The sequence below is a fragment of the Poecilia formosa genome, unplaced genomic scaffold (genome assembly GCF_000485575.1).
Source record: "Poecilia formosa unplaced genomic scaffold, Poecilia_formosa-5.1.2 Scaffold37, whole genome shotgun sequence".
NCBI lineage: Eukaryota > Metazoa > Chordata > Actinopteri > Cyprinodontiformes > Poeciliidae > Poecilia > Poecilia formosa.
In genome coordinates this window covers 1,820,809-1,840,670 of record NW_006799976.1, presented here as the reverse complement: position 1 = coordinate 1,840,670, position 19,862 = coordinate 1,820,809, and the positions used below count along the sequence as shown (strand labels likewise).

Here is a 19,862-nt window from a genome sequence, read left to right as displayed (position 1 = left end):
AAACAATCCAAGTTTTTATAGAGGAAGATATTTTTTGTAAGGCATAAAGTTGAGGAAAGTTTCTATTTGATTAAAAATGGCATTAAAAATGTATATATCATTTTCAACTGAGCAGTGCTTTTACTTTACAGCTCTTCGTCATACGGGAATAGTATGAGAAGCAACATAATGTAGGTCTTGGTATGAAACACTTTAGATAAATCTGCTGCTGCTGTGTTTGACAAGACAGAAGCAGCGGTTTCCTGTTCAAAGGTCAATCAGGATGTTAGGTTGACCTTTGACCTTCTGAAGATCTAAAAATCTGTCGATTTCTGCATGTTGCGTTTACATCAAGCATTGAGAAAGTATTTTAAATGTGTATATGAATAGTTTTGTGTGTTTTCCGGCTGTTTCGCCTTAATTATTGGTTAGCAAATAATTATTTACTGACAATTATTTGGTCAGCAAATAATTGCTGACCAAATAATTGGTCAGCAATTATTTAAAGCATTTGATTGCTGTAATGTCAGTAAAGAGTTTTCTGCTGATTATTCAGATATATAAATGCTTAACATGACTTTTTTAATTCAAGTGTAAAGAGAAACTTACAAAATATCATTTTTTAAAATTGTTTAATCGTTTTTCAAGAGTCATGTCCTATGAAAAACATAATTCTTTGTTGAATACAAAAATAATTCTAAATCTAAAATAGCAATCTATTGCAATTCTTGTATAGAAGCAGAAGATGTGACGTTGGTCCTTAAAAGTTGGTGGAAAACAGAGAAGTTTACCAAGAGTGCAGCCATGAGTTTATGGAGGCCATACATGACACAGAAATAAAAACATGTATGACTCATACATCAACCAGACTGCTGGCCATTAGGTTACTCAATGTTTGTATCTGCAGAGCAATGCTTTAATAGCAGGAGCTAATTCTGTGCATGACTCACGAGGAGGCGATGGCTAAAAGAAATTATTTTTAATAACTATACATTAGTGAGCTGCAGAAGAGTCCCAACAATCCACTTTTGAACTATTTTAGCTTAAAAAAAAAAAAAAACATTTTAAAAGATCTTGAATTTACTCTCACAGTGTTCAACAATTTTTAATTATAAAATGTTTTTGTTCAGGAATCAGTGAGAGTAAGTAAACACAAAGGAAAACAGTAATGAGCAATGTATTTTGTGGTATTTATGATTAAATTGTGATATGTGTCACGATAAGTTATACCAGCTGATTTTTAACATTATTTTTCTAGTCAAATAATTTACACATTTTTTCCTCCATTCAAATAAATTTTGATTGGCTGAATTAATAAACGGACATAAAATGTAGCATCTACAGTACTTTCTATCGGGCTTTAGTAGAAACTAAAATGTTTGTTTTCATGCAGTAGTTCATAAAACCAAAAATTGTTTCACCCCCTTGCAGTTTTAAATTTGAAAGTGAAATTTAAAAAGTGAATTTATGAATTAACAAGAGGGGATTGTTTTTTCCCTCCCTTTTCCATTAAGTGACATTAAACCGTGTTTGATGATCTGAAACATTTAAGTACTAACAAAATAAATCTACAACGGAATTTTCCAGATCACTGTAAAAGAAAGAAAAGTGACAAGGGAAGACGAGTGCGTAATCACAAGCTTCAGCTATGCAGAGGTATTTTACTGCACACGCCATGACTCCTGGCACAGATCGCAATAGTCTTATCTCGGATAACTGCTTTGTCAACACAAATGGCCAACTACACTTCAGTAGAACTATAACAAGAAGTGAAGAGTGGTAGTAAAAGCTTTTTATAAACTTCGGTTCTCCTGACAAACAAAAGCAGGCAGCTGTTTGCTCTCAACTCCACAGAGTCAAGATTATAGATCACAAGAGATTAGGGGGGGACTCAGGAAAATACCACATGTGGGAAAATTATATAAAATCAGCATTATGAGAAAAAATTAAGTGAATGTTAAAACATTTTCACAGCAATATCTTCACTGCCAAGTGAGTGTTGTGCAACCAGGAGAGCAAGGCTTGTATAACCATGACGTCATCTGTGATTCACTGACCTGCTGGCCCATTGACCTACTTTCCTCCTCCTTCTCTTCCTCCTCCGAACTAACTTAATTACAGCTCCACAGGCAACACCTTCTACTTTTTAGCAAAAAAATTAAATAAATAAATAAATAAATAAAAAAATCCCGGCACGCTGTCAACACGAAAGCCTTAGAAGTGCAACACATTACCTTGTGAGTACCTCAGGCATTCTGCATTGCGTGCTGTCGTTAAAACAGCACGACATACAAAAGGACTTCCTGGTGCCTCGAAGCCTCACCAGGAGCAGGTAAGTGATGAAGATGTGCGGATTGATGACACATCGACGATCAAGTGATTCAAAGATAAAGAGAAAAATGTAAAGTATTCATCACCCTGAAACACAACGACTGGTTTATCTCTCTTTTTTTGTGCTTATAGAGCGATGTGGGATGCTTCAAGTGTGTTTGCGCATATGTGGGTGTGTGCAAGCCTGCTCCGATTTAGGGCAGCAGAGCTCTGAGGATATGAGTCACTGAAGTGGATCTATGGTGCCTCTCGTCACGCATCGCACCACACCCAGGCCCAGCAACCGTGCCAACGGGCAACACCACGGCAACCGAGTAAAAATACCCTGGATGAATGCCTCCGCAGCTGATACTCCCTCTGTCATGCAATGAAAACATGAACAGAAAGCAGGGATCGCCACTCTGTCACCGACTTGAGTCACTATATGTGAAACACTGGGACACGTCCTGCAAACACATGCTTCTGTTCGGACACGGAGCAAGTCATTTTGCATCTTTTAGAAGAAACAAATCATTTTTTACCAATATTGTTACAAAGTGTCTTTCTCTGCAAGAGGGAGTGGAGTCAATGTTAATGCCATAAATTATAAAGAAGTTATAATAACTTTAACAGATGAGAAATGTTTTCAAAATTCAAAAACAGCTCTCTCCCAAAACACCACATTGCTTTCACTTTTGTTTGCAAATCAGCATTTGAGGGTTATTGAGATGTGCCTTTCATGTCATTCCAATATTCAGAAAAAAAAATCTGTAATTCCAAAAGGTAACTTTGAAATCATTAAATAATTGTTAACGTGCATCAAAAATTAAACAGGACATAAAGGAATTCAATTTAAACCTTATTGGAATTCGACAGTAATTCATTAAATGCATATTTATAAATAGATGAAGATTTATAACATACATTTGAAGTCACGTATACTGGTTATTTAAGGATTTAATAAATTAATTCATGATTTTGAAAATTGAAATTAACTATCAAACAATTGGTTTGTCAAATAGTCAGTAACATCTGATTGAATAAACCTTTACAATAACTTCACTTCAGACAAATAATCTACAGCAACTTTAGCTTTGGTCACTGACTCTGCCAGGCAGCCTGATGGATACAATGATATTGAACACATTACTATGAATAATTAAATAGTGAAATAAATATGTTGTTCTGTAAAGCAAACGCACAAATATACATGACATTTTATGTAGCTACATCTTTCCAACTAATTTATTTAGTAAATTATTTACAGTATGCATTGGTTTCATAGTCAAGAAACATTTCTGAAGCAGTATTAAAGTGTTACTTTAAATGTTTAATTAAATCAATTGTGGAACATTTAAACCTAGACAAAAATAAAAAAATAAAAATAAAAAAAATAATGTTTTTACATTCAAAGTTGAATTTACAGAAAGACGCGTTTTTAAAGTAGCATATGAAGGAACTCATATGTTCTCTGTATGGTCAATGTCACTCCACGATACCCGAGACCCGGGGCTTTGTGGACTATCAGTGAAAGTCCAGCATCTAAAACGCAAAAACCTGACACGTGCTGATAAACATCTTCCACCAAACAGTTGTATTAGGGTTTATCCTGGATAATTAACAATGAGAAATCACGATTATGAAAACATTTTACTAATACAATACTTTACTAATGTGGTTATGTTACAATAAGTCCAAATATCACTATTTTAACCAGATAACTAAAGATGTGATTCCCTGACTCTTTGGGAATACATCCAATACTTTGACAGTGCTCTTTTTTTTTTTTTCTTGCTTTATGAGCAAAGAAATACACAACTTTACCCACTGTCCTGCTGAATTGTGACACTATTCTACGAGTTAACACAGGGCAGCCAGCTGTGTTTACACTCACTGCACACACCTCCACAAAATACAAGAGCAGCCTTTGTCTTGGGTTTTGACTCAGCAACATACAGACAAGAACGGTTCAGGAGCCAGCAGTGGTGGCTGGTGAACGCCCCTCGACTGCTGCTGGCTGCACGTCTCCAAGGAGCGGGGGCCTCCGCCAGGGGCCTTACGCTGATGCCAAGTGGGTCAGTGGGGTTCAGAAAGATGACAGGCTCCAGGGAGGGGGAGGCGATAATGACTGCGGGTTGAGGACCACATGAGACTATAATCAGACTAAAACTTATTTTTAAACACCAAGCTAAAGCAGACAAACACAGACGGATCCCGACCGGAGAAGTAATCAGTACGCCGTAAACATGAGGAGCTTTTCAACCAATAAACACCTTCGTCTTTACTTTCCCCGCGTGAATAGATATTCCTCTGTGGCTTCCCACAAAGCACGTAACATTTTATTAGTCTCCGTGTATTAGCGTTCCAGGTCACGCTCACACTCACCCGTTTATTGAGTGCAGCTCAAAGTAGGAGAACATGTAGTGTTACACAGTGTTCCGTCTTAAAGTCAACATCATTCATACTTTAAATGATTTGTTGCTGTCACTGTGGAAACTTTTTTAAAAGACATAAGGAAAAACAAAATTTAGATTTTTAAATTACGACTTTTAATATAACTAGTCATGTATTTTCTAAACTTAGTATTGTATTGCTTTTATATTGTTGCAGGGTTTCTCCCATTGCATTATAAGCCTGGCGGGCCACCAGGCTTTACTTCTGCCCCCACCAGGCTAAACATTGCTTATTTATTTAAGTCTTTTTTTTTATCTTTGCGTTTTTAAGACTTTATAGTTGGTGTTCAGGTGTTAATCTTCCAATCTTTCAATAACACATACTTATCAAGTGATATTTTCTAATTTCCTGTCAACTTTAAATGTTTTTTAACTCAAATTTAATCAATATAGTCAGAATGTAATTGTTTCCAGTAAAAAAAAAAAAGTTGGAATGTTTAACGGGTCAAATTAATTTTTGCAACAATAATCAAACTATATTTCATTTTAGCCCAATTATTTAGCAGTATGTGGACTCAGTGGATCTCTTAGGAAACGTTCGCATGTCATTACCTTCCTAAAATAACGGCACAATTCATTTTTATTTATTTATTTATTAAAAATGACTTAGGCCATTATTTTTTGAAACATGATTGTGTGCTGGTTTATTGGGTCTTGCTATATTTACCCAGACTGCTCATGCAATATGCATACTTTGCAGTTTTGTGGCAAATTTCCACTTTGGTCGAATTTGTATTTCCTACAGAAGGTGTAGCCTGATATTAGATTACCTAAATCAGCATGTCCCATGACAGATGGAGTCCTAAATCTCAAAACAACAGAACAACTTGCTGTTGTCTGGTGAAATCAACTAGCTTCTTCACCAACTCGAGGAAACATCCATACAACGAACCTTTAAGACACACACACAAACTAAAACTGCAAAAGAATAAAATATGCAGGACAGAAATGACCAGCACCACCTGAAGTCTAGCTCTTTTGTTTTTAGTATCCTGACTGAAACTTTATTTTAATAGCTTTTTACATATTTTGCACTTCATGCAACTTTATTTTAGCAACATCGTCACTTATACTAAAAACAGCCAACTTTAAATCTTCTTCACAAACACCAAAACACTGTTATATGTGTGGCTTAATAATAGCAGAAAAAAATTACCAAGAAAAGATTTTTGAGTTTTCAGCCAGCTAAGTCAAGCTGAAAGTTGTATTTTTTAACAGCGATTATTGCTGTTAAAAGCAGCTCCTCTTGAAGTTTTAGCTAGTAAGAAGACTTCCCCATACCAAGCATTTTGTAAAAGGTAAGCAGGCAATCTGAAATAGGAAGACTGAAATAAATTAATCAAATCTCTTCTGAACAGGGACAGCTGAGCTCAAGTATTCAAACCACTTCGTCTAACTGTAAAAGAAACACATTGTCCAAAGTCCTGGCTTGAATTTGAAGGAAAATCTTATGAAGGAAGCTAAAGATTAGGGTGATGGCAAAGAGGCATTCCACCCTTAAAGACTTAAGAGCTCATTGGAAAAGATGAGATGTCATAAATACCAGAGGAACCGTGCAGGAAGCTCATCGAGAATTATAAAAAGCGCTTGATGTCAGTAGCGGCTTTCCCACTGATCATGAAAAGGATTTTTGATGTTATTTTTTTTCTTCCTAAAAATCATACTTTTCAACATTTTATTTCTCATCAGAAAAACTTCTTGCCTGAATGAAAATAACTTTAAATGTAAAGACCTTTTAATTGACTCACCCCTGGCAAAAGGTGATTGTTGTTTACTGTAAACACAAAAAGGCTGCGTCCTTCACTCTTCAAGTTTAATATCTCTCAGTTAGACTAGAAATCCTACAAATTAATGCAAATAAATAAATAAATAATGCTGCGTAAACCTATCTGACCAATATGAGCAAAAGTTAGCAAAAGCTTGACTGGGATTGACACAATCAGGGTGACATTTAGTGGGATGCATTATAGACATCTGAGGAATAATTTCTATTAAGTAAAGGGTCAAAAAAATAAATAAAATGTCCGCACACAATCCGACCTCTGGAAAAGTCTGTTTTTAAATTCATCGTTATCAAAAACTCTGCTGACTTTTTCCTGCCCTTTTATTAATATTTTGAATAAAGTTCAATGTAAAAGCTCTGTTATCAGTGTCACGCCTCAAAGTTCAAGGTCAAGTTCACTTTGTTAGCTAGAATGAATGCAGCGATAACACAGAGAAAGCACAGTGCACCGTGGACTTTTGCTAAAACATTGTCATAAAGTGCAGCTAATGCTTTTTAAGTCAGTTTCGCTTCTGGCATTAAAACTTTATTCTAAAAGGCACTTTGTATTATTTCAGAAAGATATTGATTTATGATTCAGCTCTAAAGCAGGTCATGTGACCCTGAAGCATAAATGATAAACTCTGACATACTTTAAAGGTAGACATGTCACAATAAATTTTGATGGATGACACATTTATTGTTGTAATGGAAAGTGTGTGTTTTTAGATTATTTTCAAGTAATCTATTGATAATAATGACATAATTATAATAATGTATCTCAAAAACAAATAAACTTTAATTCTGTACAGAACACTTAATACTGGAACTGGAAGATATTTTAAATATATATATATAAATAACAACCAAAATTATGAATAAAAATTGCCCTTCAACATATGTATTAATCATCAGAAAGTAAATGATTATGCTCATTTTTATTTATTACGACAGGCTTACATTAAAGTATTGAAACTGCCTTCGTCTGAACTTTATGAGAGGATAGCAAAAGCAAAACTTGTCAACAGCTGAAACGGAGAGGCGATACTAGTTAAACACGATTGTCCGCATTATTTCAGCATAATGTGCGAACACACAGAACACCGATCCATTTTCCTGCTTCATTTCACGACAAAACATTTGGAGCTCTGGTGACTCAGGCAACGTCGCTCTGGGATTCATATTCATCAATTTCGTGACGACAGATTGTGGAGCAAAAATAGAACACAATGAAACATGGATGAAGAGCAACTCTGTCACAAGCGCTTGACGGATTGCAGTTCAAACAGCTTAATTAGCTCAGGCTAAGGGTCTCTGGAAATAAACTCCTTCCACAACAGCACATCCTGCAAGCAGCAGCACAATTCAGTGGGATTTTGTTTATTAGCCAACTCCTTCATCTCATGACAGAGTATTGTAGTCAGTTTTATTCAAGGGCTATATATACCAGAGCAGGGGTAGAAGTATTACTGAATCAGAACCAAAACATCTGGGTCATCTTGAGGCCTTTGCAGCAGTGCAAATGCAGAAGCATCTGATGTTATTCACACACGTGTGTGAAGAACACATGTGCTGGAGCATTCAAAGCTAATCTGCTTCCAAACTTTGCAAGGTTTCCCCCAGGAAACTTGCTAAGCCTGGTGGTTGGATGACAGGACAGTGATTCATCCAGCGGTCCGTCGTGTTTTTGAGTTAAAAAACATTTAAAGTTGACAGGAAATTTGAAAATTTCACTTGATAATTATGTGCTATTGAAAGATTGAAAGATTAACACCTGGACACCAATAATAAAGTCTTAAAAAATACAAACATTTTAATAATGCTTAAGTAAATAGGCAATGATTAGCCTGGTGGGGGCACAAGTACAGCCTGGTATAAAACACTGGGGGAAACCCTGAACATTTATATTATTCCTTTAGGTGCTTAATCACAGGGGCTCCTAAGACTTGAAATAAACTTTTACTATTGTAGCTCGCGTTTCTTTTTTAAACAGAACAAAGTATTACTTGAAAATGTGAAAAAGTAATGTTGAAACACAACAGTCCAGAAATGGTTTCATTAAATGAAGTGTTTACTTGACGAGATACAGAAATTTGCTCAGTTGAAAAAGAAAGAGAAAATAAAATGACCTTTGCCAACATTGTAGTAAGCTTGTTTCTATTAATAACTCCTCAGTGTCAAGATACAAAAGCTTTTTTTTTCTCTAAATGTCCATTGTTGGAAGTAATGATCCAAACATATTTGTGATTTTATATTGAACTATACCACATTTTAGAGAAAATATTAACCCACTTTGTAAGAGTGAAACTGAAAAATTTATCTACACTGCTTAAATGGTGTCAAAAATTAGGAAGTTAAAGAGACACTACACACAACATGGCAGATTTAAATAAAATTGTATTAATTTATTTAAACAGCTTCTTTCACCACTGGATTGCTGACATAGAAGCAAAAGAGCCCTCCCCCTTGTTTTCTTCGACAGAGAAGAAATAAGTGCTGACAAAGTTATTAAGCCAGACTTGTTATGTCTTGGAGATCAAGAAGATTCCCTTAGTTTTCAGAAAAAGGTCAGCCTGACACAAACAATCCCTTTCGTGTGAAAGAGATCTCTCTGCAGGTAAAGTACTTGTCACACTACAAATTCCTCTCAGAGTTTCAGGGCATACAAGACAGGAAAGACTAGAATGGTTAAACTAAAAGTCTAGCTGGCATATCTTATTCACAAACTCAATTTATAACAATATTCTAAAGGTTAATACTTTATTTGAAAGTACTCTACATAAAAAGACAGTCATTTCTCTCTACTCCCATTTTTAAATTTTTAATCTGTACTGGCCCAACATATAAGCAAACAAAGCACTTGCATTAAGGTTTGAAATGTTTTTATGACAGTGACACATCAGTGGTAATTAAAACAAGTCATGTGATCATTTTTTTAAACAACAATTTCTCTAAGTGGGTAAGTATTTAATACGTCCACCAATTAGTCTGCTCCAGGCTGGTAGCCTTCTTTTTTCATTTAGATTTTAAGCCACTTTGCCTTTTTTCTTTTAAGGGATACAACAAATAAAATATTTGTAATATATGTTATAGGCTCTCTGATGGAGTTTTGAATTCAACAGAAAAAAAAGGAGGGAATTGCAAGATTAACCACATTTATGGCTTAACCAGTGATTCTCAATCTTGGTCTTCAGGAGCCACTATTCTGTATGTTTCAGATGTTTCCAAGCTGTCGCACACCTGACTTAAATGAATGGGGGATTAATAGGCTTCTGCAGGACTTCATAACATGTGGAGGTGGTAATGAAGTTATTAGACTCAGGTGTGCTGGAGCAAAAAGTGTCTAAAACATGAAGGACAACGGGACCTGAGGACCAGCATGGGGAACTTCTTGATTAAAGCAATCTGTCAGTAACCTTTTAATTGTTCTCAAAAAATAAATTAAAGTATATTAACACAACTGATGCATTTAGAGACTGGTGGACATTTTTGTTTTGAGTCATTTGTTGAGTAAGGTGTTATTCTGATTTTTAGTATTGAAATAGTGCACTTTCCAATAGATTCAAGCAATTAGTTTTCAGTTGTAAATGAAAGTAATTATGCTCGACATATAAACTTTTAACACGGGTAACATGAAGGGGATGTTAGTAATGTGGAGGTAATTGATGGTAGTTGAAAGTCCCCTCCTGTTTGGGGCCCCAGATAGTTTTGGACCGGCCGTGGATACCCCCATTCATTAGCAGGGGATCTTTAAAATCAAGGAAATCAAGGACCATACAAGAAACAGCTGCGTTGACAGGTTAAATAGCTTTGGCGTCTGAAGTAATGTGATCATTTACTGTCTGTTGGAAAAACCTATGACTTTTAGGTGCAAAGAAAACAAAGCAGCTGTAATTAACGTGAAGGGAAACGGGCTTGCCAAATATTAATATTAAACTGGACTGCTGGTTATGTAGTCGGAGAGCTAACTGAAGCCTGGTCTGCATGAAAGTTTCCGATAAAGTATCCGTCCATGTCCTGAAGCCGGCCGGCAAAACCGGGAAGAGACTGCTGGAAGGCTGCTGTCGCCACCTAGCTTACCGGCTAACGACATTTACAGCAACAAAACAATAGCTCCATAGTTTAACACTGCGATAAATGGCACTCACAAGTACAAAATATTGAAGTAAAATAGTGAAAGAGACATTTTTACAAGCGGCGAGTAACTTTAACATGAAATATATTGCTTGAATTTAACTCGTACGCCAAAAGGAGCTGTATGCCAGTTAACCCAGTGTTAGTCGATGCTAGCTGGCTAACATGCAGCATTAGATAAGAATGTGGGTCACTGGGCCTTCAGCCGGTCTCCGCTTCTAAACGGGAACAAGCTGGACTCTCTCTTTTTAGTCCGCTCAAGCTTGCTAAAAGTGGACGTGGAGCCCGTCGATATAGATGCGGCGGTCCTGGAGCAGCTTTGTTGATAAAACGGAGACACTTACCTCCGTGGAGTCCGGTCTTTCATCGGGATATTCCTGCACCCAGTGGCGCTGCTGGCGGTTGACTGCGCAGACTGAGGAGGCAGACTGACTGGAGTTGGAACTGGAGCCAAAACGGCCTGCCGGCTGCCGCTGTTCTCCAGAAAACACACACACGCCTCTGCGAACACCGGCACACTGCACACGCACTTTTAATTAAACTGCTTACACCTTCGTCACTTAGCATAATGCACTGTTCAACATCAGTTGTAATTCAGAGATTTTGAATGAAACCGTTTGTAGACAATTAAAAATTATTTCGCTAATTTCTCTTTCTTGTCTCTTTTTCTTTATTACTTTTTTCTCTTTCTTTCCTTCTCTCTCCTTCCTTCTCATCGCCATTCACAGTGAAAAATTTCTGCAGCAGACGAAAATGCACAAAGTAGATATTTTATCATACTGCGTGTAGATTCTGTTATTTCTGGATATATGTAAGGTTCTAATAATACATTTAACTTTAACAAAGTAGGTTAGAGTCTGTAGGTGTCTTGGCAATTAAACTATTATATTTTTAGTGTTTCCCCATCTTCAGCGTGGTACCATCACCATGGCAACAGACAAAGCGAGGGGAGTCGCAGTACTCTGTTTGACCACCATATTTAAGTGGATAGGGAATATGGCGCTATTTCAATTTTTTTTAGAAGGTTTTAGAAACCAAAGGAAAAAATAAGCCACTATAATTTATTTATTCTCCTTTAAAACTTGTGAAATATTCCATCTTAAAAGCTTCACTTTATGTTTTTCTCGTTAAGAGTTGAGGACGACGTGACTCTTTCCTTACTTAGAATTGTTTTATATGTATGTAAAGATGTATTTTTAATAATACTTAGACTTACAGCAAGAATCTTGGAGAGAAAAAAACAACTAAATGTTTAATTATGCTGCCGCCACCATGACTCAGTGCGTTCAGACAAGATGTCTGCAAAACAGTATTTCATAGCTTAAAAAGTTCTATTTTAGTATCATGACTGTAGCACCGTTTCCCACTTGTTTCTGTATTCCTTTTGTGGCAAACCACAGAGGTGGTAAATTCTTTTGGCTATGTTTCTTAGTAGGTCAAGAATTTTGGTACTTTCCCATAAAAGTCATGTCAACAGATCCTTCCACCTGAGCGATGAAACTTTGCAGCGACTTGTCTGTGTCTGTCATTAATGCGTTTCTTGCCAAGGCTGTCAGTTTAAGTGCACCACCAAGTTTTGATGGGTCTTTTTTTTTTTCTTGTGCTCTTCCTACTTTCAAATGGAGGATTGTGCAATTGTAGGGACATGGTTTTACAGCCTAACTCTGCTTTACACTTTATTCTGACATGTTGTGGTTCTTGTTCATGGTCATGTTTTCACCAATGTCCAATATCTCTGAAGCCTTTACAGAACAGTTTCATACTGAGATAATTCACATAGATGTGGATTACATTTACTTATCATGCAAATTTAGGAATATGCCGGCCACACTTTTCAGATTTTTTGTAAAGTATTTTTAAACCCTACTATTGTTTCCCTTCTACTGCAAATTTTACACTACTTTGTAATGGTCTCTCACATAACAACCTCAAACAACACATTGACAATACAATACATACATGTATACAAAACAAGTTTATGGTTATAATGTGACCTAAAGATCACATGGTAATTTTACAAGGTACTGTATATTCCAGTTCTTCATTTTCAGAGAGATATTAATGGACTTTTTTTAGATATTAGCTCCACTATGCTGCACGATACTCTTTTAGTCATGTGCTAAATTTCAGCCTTACAAAATGCAGAAATACTAAATATAATATATTAATTGAACTTCAAAATATGTTGTTTAAGTTGAAAAGACTAACAGAAAGTACTTATTTTCACTGCAAAAAAAGTATTTTAAATTGCACCATAGTCACAGTACTAGAAATAATGTTAAAATATGACAAGTGACGTCCACTTTAATGAACAGATGATTCATTGTGATTGTCTCAAAACAAAACTTACAGAACATTATTTGTCTAACTGGACTTGCAGTAGTTGGCAAGTAGATCCCAGCGTAGATCCCAAGAAAACCTTTTTTTTCCGCATTGTCCAGTGACCACAGCTCCGTAATTTTTAATATAAATTATTAAACTTTTATTAACATCCTGGTTTGTTTGCTTCACTGCAGGCGTCCAAGGCAAACCAGTATAATCCACCAAAAAGGAAATGACTAAAACAATGCTATTTTTGTGGCTAAAAAAAACAATAGTTATGTCAACCACATCGCAGTGGAATTAGTGTATTTAGCTCATACATACAAACTGCCAATTGGCGCCATCACTTCCCGGGCCCCAAAGCAAACAAACAAACAAACAAACAAAAAAACAACAAAACATTCATTTCAGATTTTGAAGAATAAAACCATAAAATTATTGTTTAACGTTTTTAGCAAGCTTTATCTGTTATTTAACATCAAAAGTGTCTGTAACCGTTTTTCTTCCTGTTTGTTTTTATTTGAACTGAATTTAATATTTTGCGTGTACAGTGTGTGTACACGCAAAATATGCGTGTACACACACTGTGTGTACACGTACAGTGTGTGCGTGTACACTAGTCATTTATAAAATGAAATAATTGTTAAATAACATTAAAGATGTTATTTTCTGGCAAACCTTCTTTGCATTCAGATTGTTGGGTTTTTCAAAGAGTAATTTTAAAGACATTCCCCAAATGCAACTAACAAAGTCCTTGATTGTCTGAAAACAATCCTGATTCATACATGTGGTCATTTATGAAGAATTACATTCAAGGCGTTTGAATCATTTTAGCCACTGCAGTACTCATTTAGAGTTGAATTTGGATAAAAATCCGTGTAATATTACTCATACTTATAATAATAAACAACTGAACACTTTTGAAAATTGTCAGTAAACTTAGTTTGCAGAGGGTGTTGAATGATTTTAGGCACAACTCTGTTGGCAATCTCACCAATAAGCAATCTTTTATTGTAAATATAACACACATCGATAGTGGAACAATGGCGGCATCTACTGCTGGTAATAATAACTGCGTATTTAACTTACAAAGTGTAAATAATGTTAAAACACACCAATGAACTATTTAGCTAAAGGAGAAGAGACTCCAAACGATTCAAAAGCAAGATACTTTTATGCTAAAGTGTATAGTTTTGTGTATTTTCCTCCAACTTGTTCCAAATACAAAGACTGATGCTGGAATATGTCACGACTCAAACTTGAACAACCTAAATGAATCACGCGAAATAAAATCTGGACAAATGAATGGTAGTTTAATTGGTATTCATTGTATAGTTTCAAACATCAATGTACAGCAGAGTCAAAGGGCAGTGGCAGGCGTCCAGATCACTCAGTCATCGTGCAGTGCGGGTCCGTGTCTCTGTACATTCGCAGGCGGAGTTTCTGTAGCATATTCACACACAGAATCAAGTCATAATTAAAAAAAATAAAAAATAAAAATCACCATAGGTAAAACTTCTGACATATATTATTTGCGATGTTACCTTTTTTTTTTATTCATATTCCAAAGACCGTTTTCCATTTCGTGGCTATAAGAGCAAAAAGAACCTTATCATTTCTGTTATTTAATGTGCAGCTTTTACTTCCTGTCAATACCTGACACAAACATACCCGATAGAGGAAGTAGCCTCTGCTTTCAATTCCACCAGGTCCCTGGAGTTCAGCCTGGATGGACACACACACACACATACACACACACACAAAAAACCCCAGCAGGATTTAACCTTCTGCACAAAATGATGATGGATTTTGTTGACGTAGAAAACATTGTTTCTCCACCAGCAGAGGAAATGGCACATACCCACTTAAACAGTCACTCCAAAGCAGTGTCCACGTTCCTCATACACATTTGCTCTCTATCTGCTTTGTTTGAAAGCAAATAGGGATGTGTTCCCCTTCCCAGCAGCACTCGTTTTTAGATCGTAATTACTCTCAGCTTGGAAAACACGGCTAATGCAGACTGAACATTACTGACATTACATGACATGACATGACATGACATGATGTGAGCTAAGGATCAGGAAAAGGCATTTAAAGTCCACAGCGGAATGAAGCATGTGTGCTTCGGTATCAGCATCTGCTGGCTGTGCGTGCTGCAGCTCTAAGTTATCACCTGAAACATAATACACCTACTTTTAAAGAAAAAATTTTAATTACAAAAAAAAAATCAGGACAAGAGGTGTTGAGAAGTCGAGCAAATAGAGCAGTTTGCATCTGTGGTTGCATTTGATTTCTGCATTCAGAACACAAAGTATTTCTCAATTTCATCTAAAGAAGTGGATATCAGATTAGATTCTCTTTTGCAATCAAATAAAAACAATAAAAATGAAGTGATGTGAGTGGTACATACGCTCATTACGAGTCCTCTCTCTCTTCTGGGATGGAGCTGAGAAACGAGATGCAGAAGAGGGTGCAACTGAGAGTTCTGACAAACACACACACACGCGCACACACACGCACACGCGTGGAGAGGCAGACACGCAAACATCAACAGTGGAAAAGAGAAGACACCATGGAATGTACACAATTTTCTTTTAGTCTATACAGAAGAGTGTGCAACACAGAAATACAGATGCTTCAGGTCTGCAGTCTAGTCTGCAGGGAAGACCTCATGCTCTATTTGGGGTTTTATACCTTTATACTTATATTTATTAGGAGGAGGTAAGTGAATGTGTACATTTTCATGGGATGGCCATAGCTAAACAAAGTGGAATGCCTCTTATGTCTTTATGAAATTAAGCAGCCCAAAAACTAAAACTAAATTCTTTTCTGTTTTTTTCTCTCAAATCTCTCTCAATTGGAATAAATATGTGTAGCTAAAACAATTAAACTATGGGAGGCCTTAAGTGCTGCAATTGACTAAATGGATATTTACGAAAAGAACCACAAATGCAAAGATGTGCCAGAAGATAAGAATTGTGGAAATAATTAAACATTTAAATTCACTCTATGGTTAAAACAATACCAGAATTTTACTGTCATTGTCAGAAAGACAGCGAGATTGCAGTTCCAGTAATTTCAAATACAATGGTATTTTTATGTTTTTTTTCTTTTTAAAATTGATCAAACTATTGAAATGTAGTAACTTCTGTCAGCATTAACTATCAAAATCAGGGGATTGGCTAAAACTATATATATATATATATATATATATATATATATATATATATATGAGCTTGCTTACAACATAGGCAGCTCAAGTTAACTGTTCATTGCTGTGATGTTAGAAATTATACCTGTAGCTAAATAAATGTAAAATAAATTACATAAAGGGCCTCAAAGCTTTTCATCCATTCATTGTTTGTGCCTCCAGGATGATGGGGGTGTGGGGGGATGAAAGGTTAGCATACAAAATCCATGCAAGAAGAACCCAGGTCAGGATTCAAATCCAGATTCGCTGCAAGGTTCGCTCCTGTCCTGAAGATGCAGGCAGTTATTCAAGGAACTTGACTTTTTTGAAGCTGTGATGCTGCCTTCCTGAGCAAAATGGTGTCCAACATGCATCACACTCATAAAATGAGGAAAGCTTCGTGAGAGGATTTAATTAGCATTCTGTGCATATTAGTACTGTGCTCCTGTCACCATGCATTCTGCAGCTATTTCTTTCTAGAAATTATGCGTACTCTGGGGAAATAATATGCAAATTATCTGCCGCTGTTATCAGTTTCAGTAAAGCAATATCCAGTTCAGGGGCTTTAAAAAAATTACATGCAGGTCCCGTATAAAGTTGTTTTTGTTCAATCAAGCAACACACTGTGGCAGTGCAGTTTTATTCACTATTAATTTTTAACTTACCACCCCTTGTGACAAGAGATAGCCTTGTGGTCTGGAATAGTGAAATAAAAACTGCACATACAGCATAGGACGTCAAACATCAGGAGAAAAAAAAAAATCTCACATGCAAACCAACAGCCAACATATTTCTAAATAAATAAATGCCATTAAGGAAGAAAAAAATTAACTCACCCTTTTACTGTTTTCTTGAACTCTCAGCTCCTAAAAATCCATAAATCTGATTATTGGTGAAGATATGTAACAGCATTTTGAGACAACGCAAAGCCAGCATATGATAAAAGATACCTTTGACTTCTGAACCAACATCAAGATACAGAGTTCTCCTATGACATCTGATGTCTGGAAAGCAAATATGGCAGCTGTGAGAAATTATTTTTAATGTGATATTTCCCTCTAAACTGAGCAAGCTGCTTCAGAGCTCACTCACCCAGTACTTCAGGTCTGCAGAAAGATAGGATGAGCAAACAGCATCTATCTGTGGAGAAGCACAAAAGATGAGGGGGGACTGAGCAGAGAAAACCGATTTAGAATACAATAAAGTAAAGTCTACCTGACGAAGTAGCTGCCTCTGGTCTGTTGTGGCCTGCTGAAGACTGACTGGGACACCTTTAATTTCACAGAACAACATAAAAACACCCAGTTCAAACTTAAGTCAAAGAGTCTGCATCAGTACAGTGTTTTGATCCAAAACATGACAGTATGGGTCTTATTGAGCGAGCTAAACAGCTGCATTAGAGCTTTGTGGATGCAGTCAGAGTAGGAATAATCAGCATTTTTTCCTGTATGTTTAGATATGATTGCAGTGAAGGTCCATTAGTAGGTTAAGAGCTTCACAGTCAAACATAGAGGGAGATTGTATCAACATGACGCAAAATTATATCTGCTTTGACAAAAAAAAAAAAGATCACTTATATATTAAAAAATAGCAATAACTACTCTATGTTTTGTGTATCTATGGACAAAAAAATGCCCAGTGTTGACATTGACCTTAAATAATACAAACGCACTCAAAGGTCAGTTTGATAAAACACGATAAAATGTCAGTCCACATCTGTACTCCCTTCAGTCATTTTTGACTTCCTGTCAGTGAGTAAACACAAACGGAGATACTGTCTTGTCTTGTTTAGATAGATAGATAGATAGATAGATAGATAGATAGATAGATAGATAGATAGATAGATAGATAGATAGATAGATAGATAGATAGATAGATAGATGGATACTATAAAAGCAATCTAAAAACAATCATTATCACATTAATTGAAAAGTTTGGAGGTGTTAATTTGATTTCTCCAACAACAAAAATCATGCAAAACAAACAAACAAACAAACAAACAAAACAACAACAACAACAAACAAACAAACATAATTGTTTCATGTCAAAAATAAAAATCTTTGTCAACCTACTTGTAGAGGCTGGTATGGTGAGGATGAACAGGACTGCCAGGGTGATGCTGGCCGTGTTGAGGGGGCTCATGGTGCCGCTGCTGAGGCTGTGCAGGGTGCAGAGGGCTCCGCGCTGCTCAGGCTGGCTTTGGCTACTGAAGGTCTTCATCTCCCTCCTCTGAGTGGACTTTCTTCGCTGTTGTGTTTTTTTCCTCCCACTTCAAGCTCTTCTGACACTTTTTGTCTGGCGTCAGAGAAATATGAAGGCTCGCGCGCCCCGCACCCTCCACAGGGGAACGTGGCTGCGTCACTGGGAAGGGAGCCCCGCGCGCGCGTTAACTTATGAGGCTGAATCAACAAGTTGGCGGTGAAATGCTTCTCGGAACAAGGGGGTAAATTAGGACAAAATGGTGAGTAAATAGAAATCTGTAAGCGGTCAGAAAAGTTAATATGAACTTACAAAAATGGTTTTTGGTGTCACGTTGCCACTGTTAAAAGTCCTAACGTCGGGAGCTTGAAAGTAGCTACCAATGGTAATTTAAAATAAGTACACAAGATATGTTTTACTACAGTGTGCCACTTATCTCTAAACTCAGATAAATGGAGCACTGGGTAGTAAACTGTTCGTTTAATTCTTATTTTTGTGTGACTTTACTGTTTCTTATACTATAAAAGTATATTAAGTGGTAGTATTTTGACATTTAGGTGTATATATTTGCTTCTTTCAGAGGATTTTCAAGCTCTGTGTTTTGCTGTAGGACAGCTGGATATACCATCACCACCATTCCAGTCAAAACTAGAGAGAAGAAAGCAAAAAAAAACAAAAAAACACATTGCTCTGCAGCCAAAAAGTGAGACTCATTCAGGTAAACCAGTCAACCCAAACTCATACTCAACTAAACATGTACTATGCCAAAGTTGTGAGATAACAATTACATTAGTGAAGCTCAGAACTTACTGTATAGCAGTGCTGTTTCAGAAAGGTAATGGCCCTCCTCCGTTTTTAGGTCAGACCACCAAACAACTATAAAAAAAAAAAAACCAATCGCATTATACTTTTGTTAAACTTGTAATATATTTAAATTACTTCATTGTATAGAGACTCATTATTAGTCATTAGGGAATTACCTTGTCTCAGCACTCAGGTAATTTGTTGGCCTTTGTGAAGCCATGCGTGAAAGCAGAGACACTCCAAAGTAGTTCTTTTTGTCAGGATCTTTTACGATAAATCAGAAAACATAATTATATATTTAGGGGAAAAAAATACACCACTGTGTAGGTGTACCCATGCAAAAAAGATAATGGAAATAGGATGAATTGATAGATGAATACAAAGTAAGGTGGATTAAGTTTATTGCTTGACGAATACAAGGGATTTAGGATTTTATTAAAGTCCCATGTAGAGGAGGTGTGGGAGATATGTAAGAAGGAGACGTAAATGCTGCAAGATAAAATGTGTGTGTTCCAGGAGGATTTTGCATTCATTGTAATAAGGTATGTTGTCAGTTTCACTTATGAAGCTAATACACCATTTTAACCAACTGATTTCAATGCCTCCATGGAAAGAGAAATCTTATTTTGTCTAAAGCAAGCATAAAAGTTTTAAATATAAAAACAGGATACAGTTGATTGAGGAAAAGTGCCACAAGTCCTCCTCCCAT

At 36.3% G+C, this 19,862-nt stretch overlaps 2 protein-coding genes across 7 annotated transcripts in view; both read right to left on the bottom strand.

The window, feature by feature from the left end:
• The window catches only part of clocka (clock circadian regulator a), a 29,717-nt gene extending 18,505 nt beyond the window's left edge, over window positions 1-11,212 (bottom strand). Inside the window, exon 1 of one of the 4 annotated variants that reach the window (XM_016670779.1) lies at window positions 10,983-11,212. The gene's annotated coding sequence lies outside the window, so the exon portion shown is untranslated. The remainder of the gene's footprint in view (window positions 1-10,982) is intronic. The other 3 variants (XM_007550672.2, XM_007550671.2, XM_007550675.2) reach the window with 3 other exon arrangements.
• Window positions 11,213-14,250: 3,038 nt separating this feature from the next.
• Window positions 14,251-18,516, bottom strand: nmu (neuromedin U). Of its 3 annotated transcripts, none has more exons than XM_007550668.2 (9): window positions 18,223-18,516; window positions 17,366-17,421; window positions 17,243-17,290; window positions 17,101-17,154; window positions 16,987-17,016; window positions 15,371-15,445; window positions 14,632-14,685; window positions 14,505-14,549; window positions 14,251-14,403 (listed from the first exon to the last, which is right to left on the bottom strand). In XM_007550668.2, the coding sequence occupies exons 1-8, from the start codon at window positions 18,368-18,370 to the stop codon at window positions 14,514-14,516; spliced, it is 501 nt and encodes a 166-aa protein (XP_007550730.1). In that variant the 5' UTR covers window positions 18,371-18,516; the 3' UTR covers window positions 14,251-14,403; window positions 14,505-14,513. The 3 variants fall into 3 exon arrangements, with proteins under 3 accessions (XP_007550730.1, XP_016526182.1, XP_016526183.1); XM_016670696.1 differs by having other exon boundaries at window positions 15,371-15,406; window positions 18,223-18,512; XM_016670697.1 differs by lacking the exon at window positions 15,371-15,445 and having other exon boundaries at window positions 18,223-18,509.
• Between the last annotated feature and the right edge of the window lie 1,346 nt (window positions 18,517-19,862).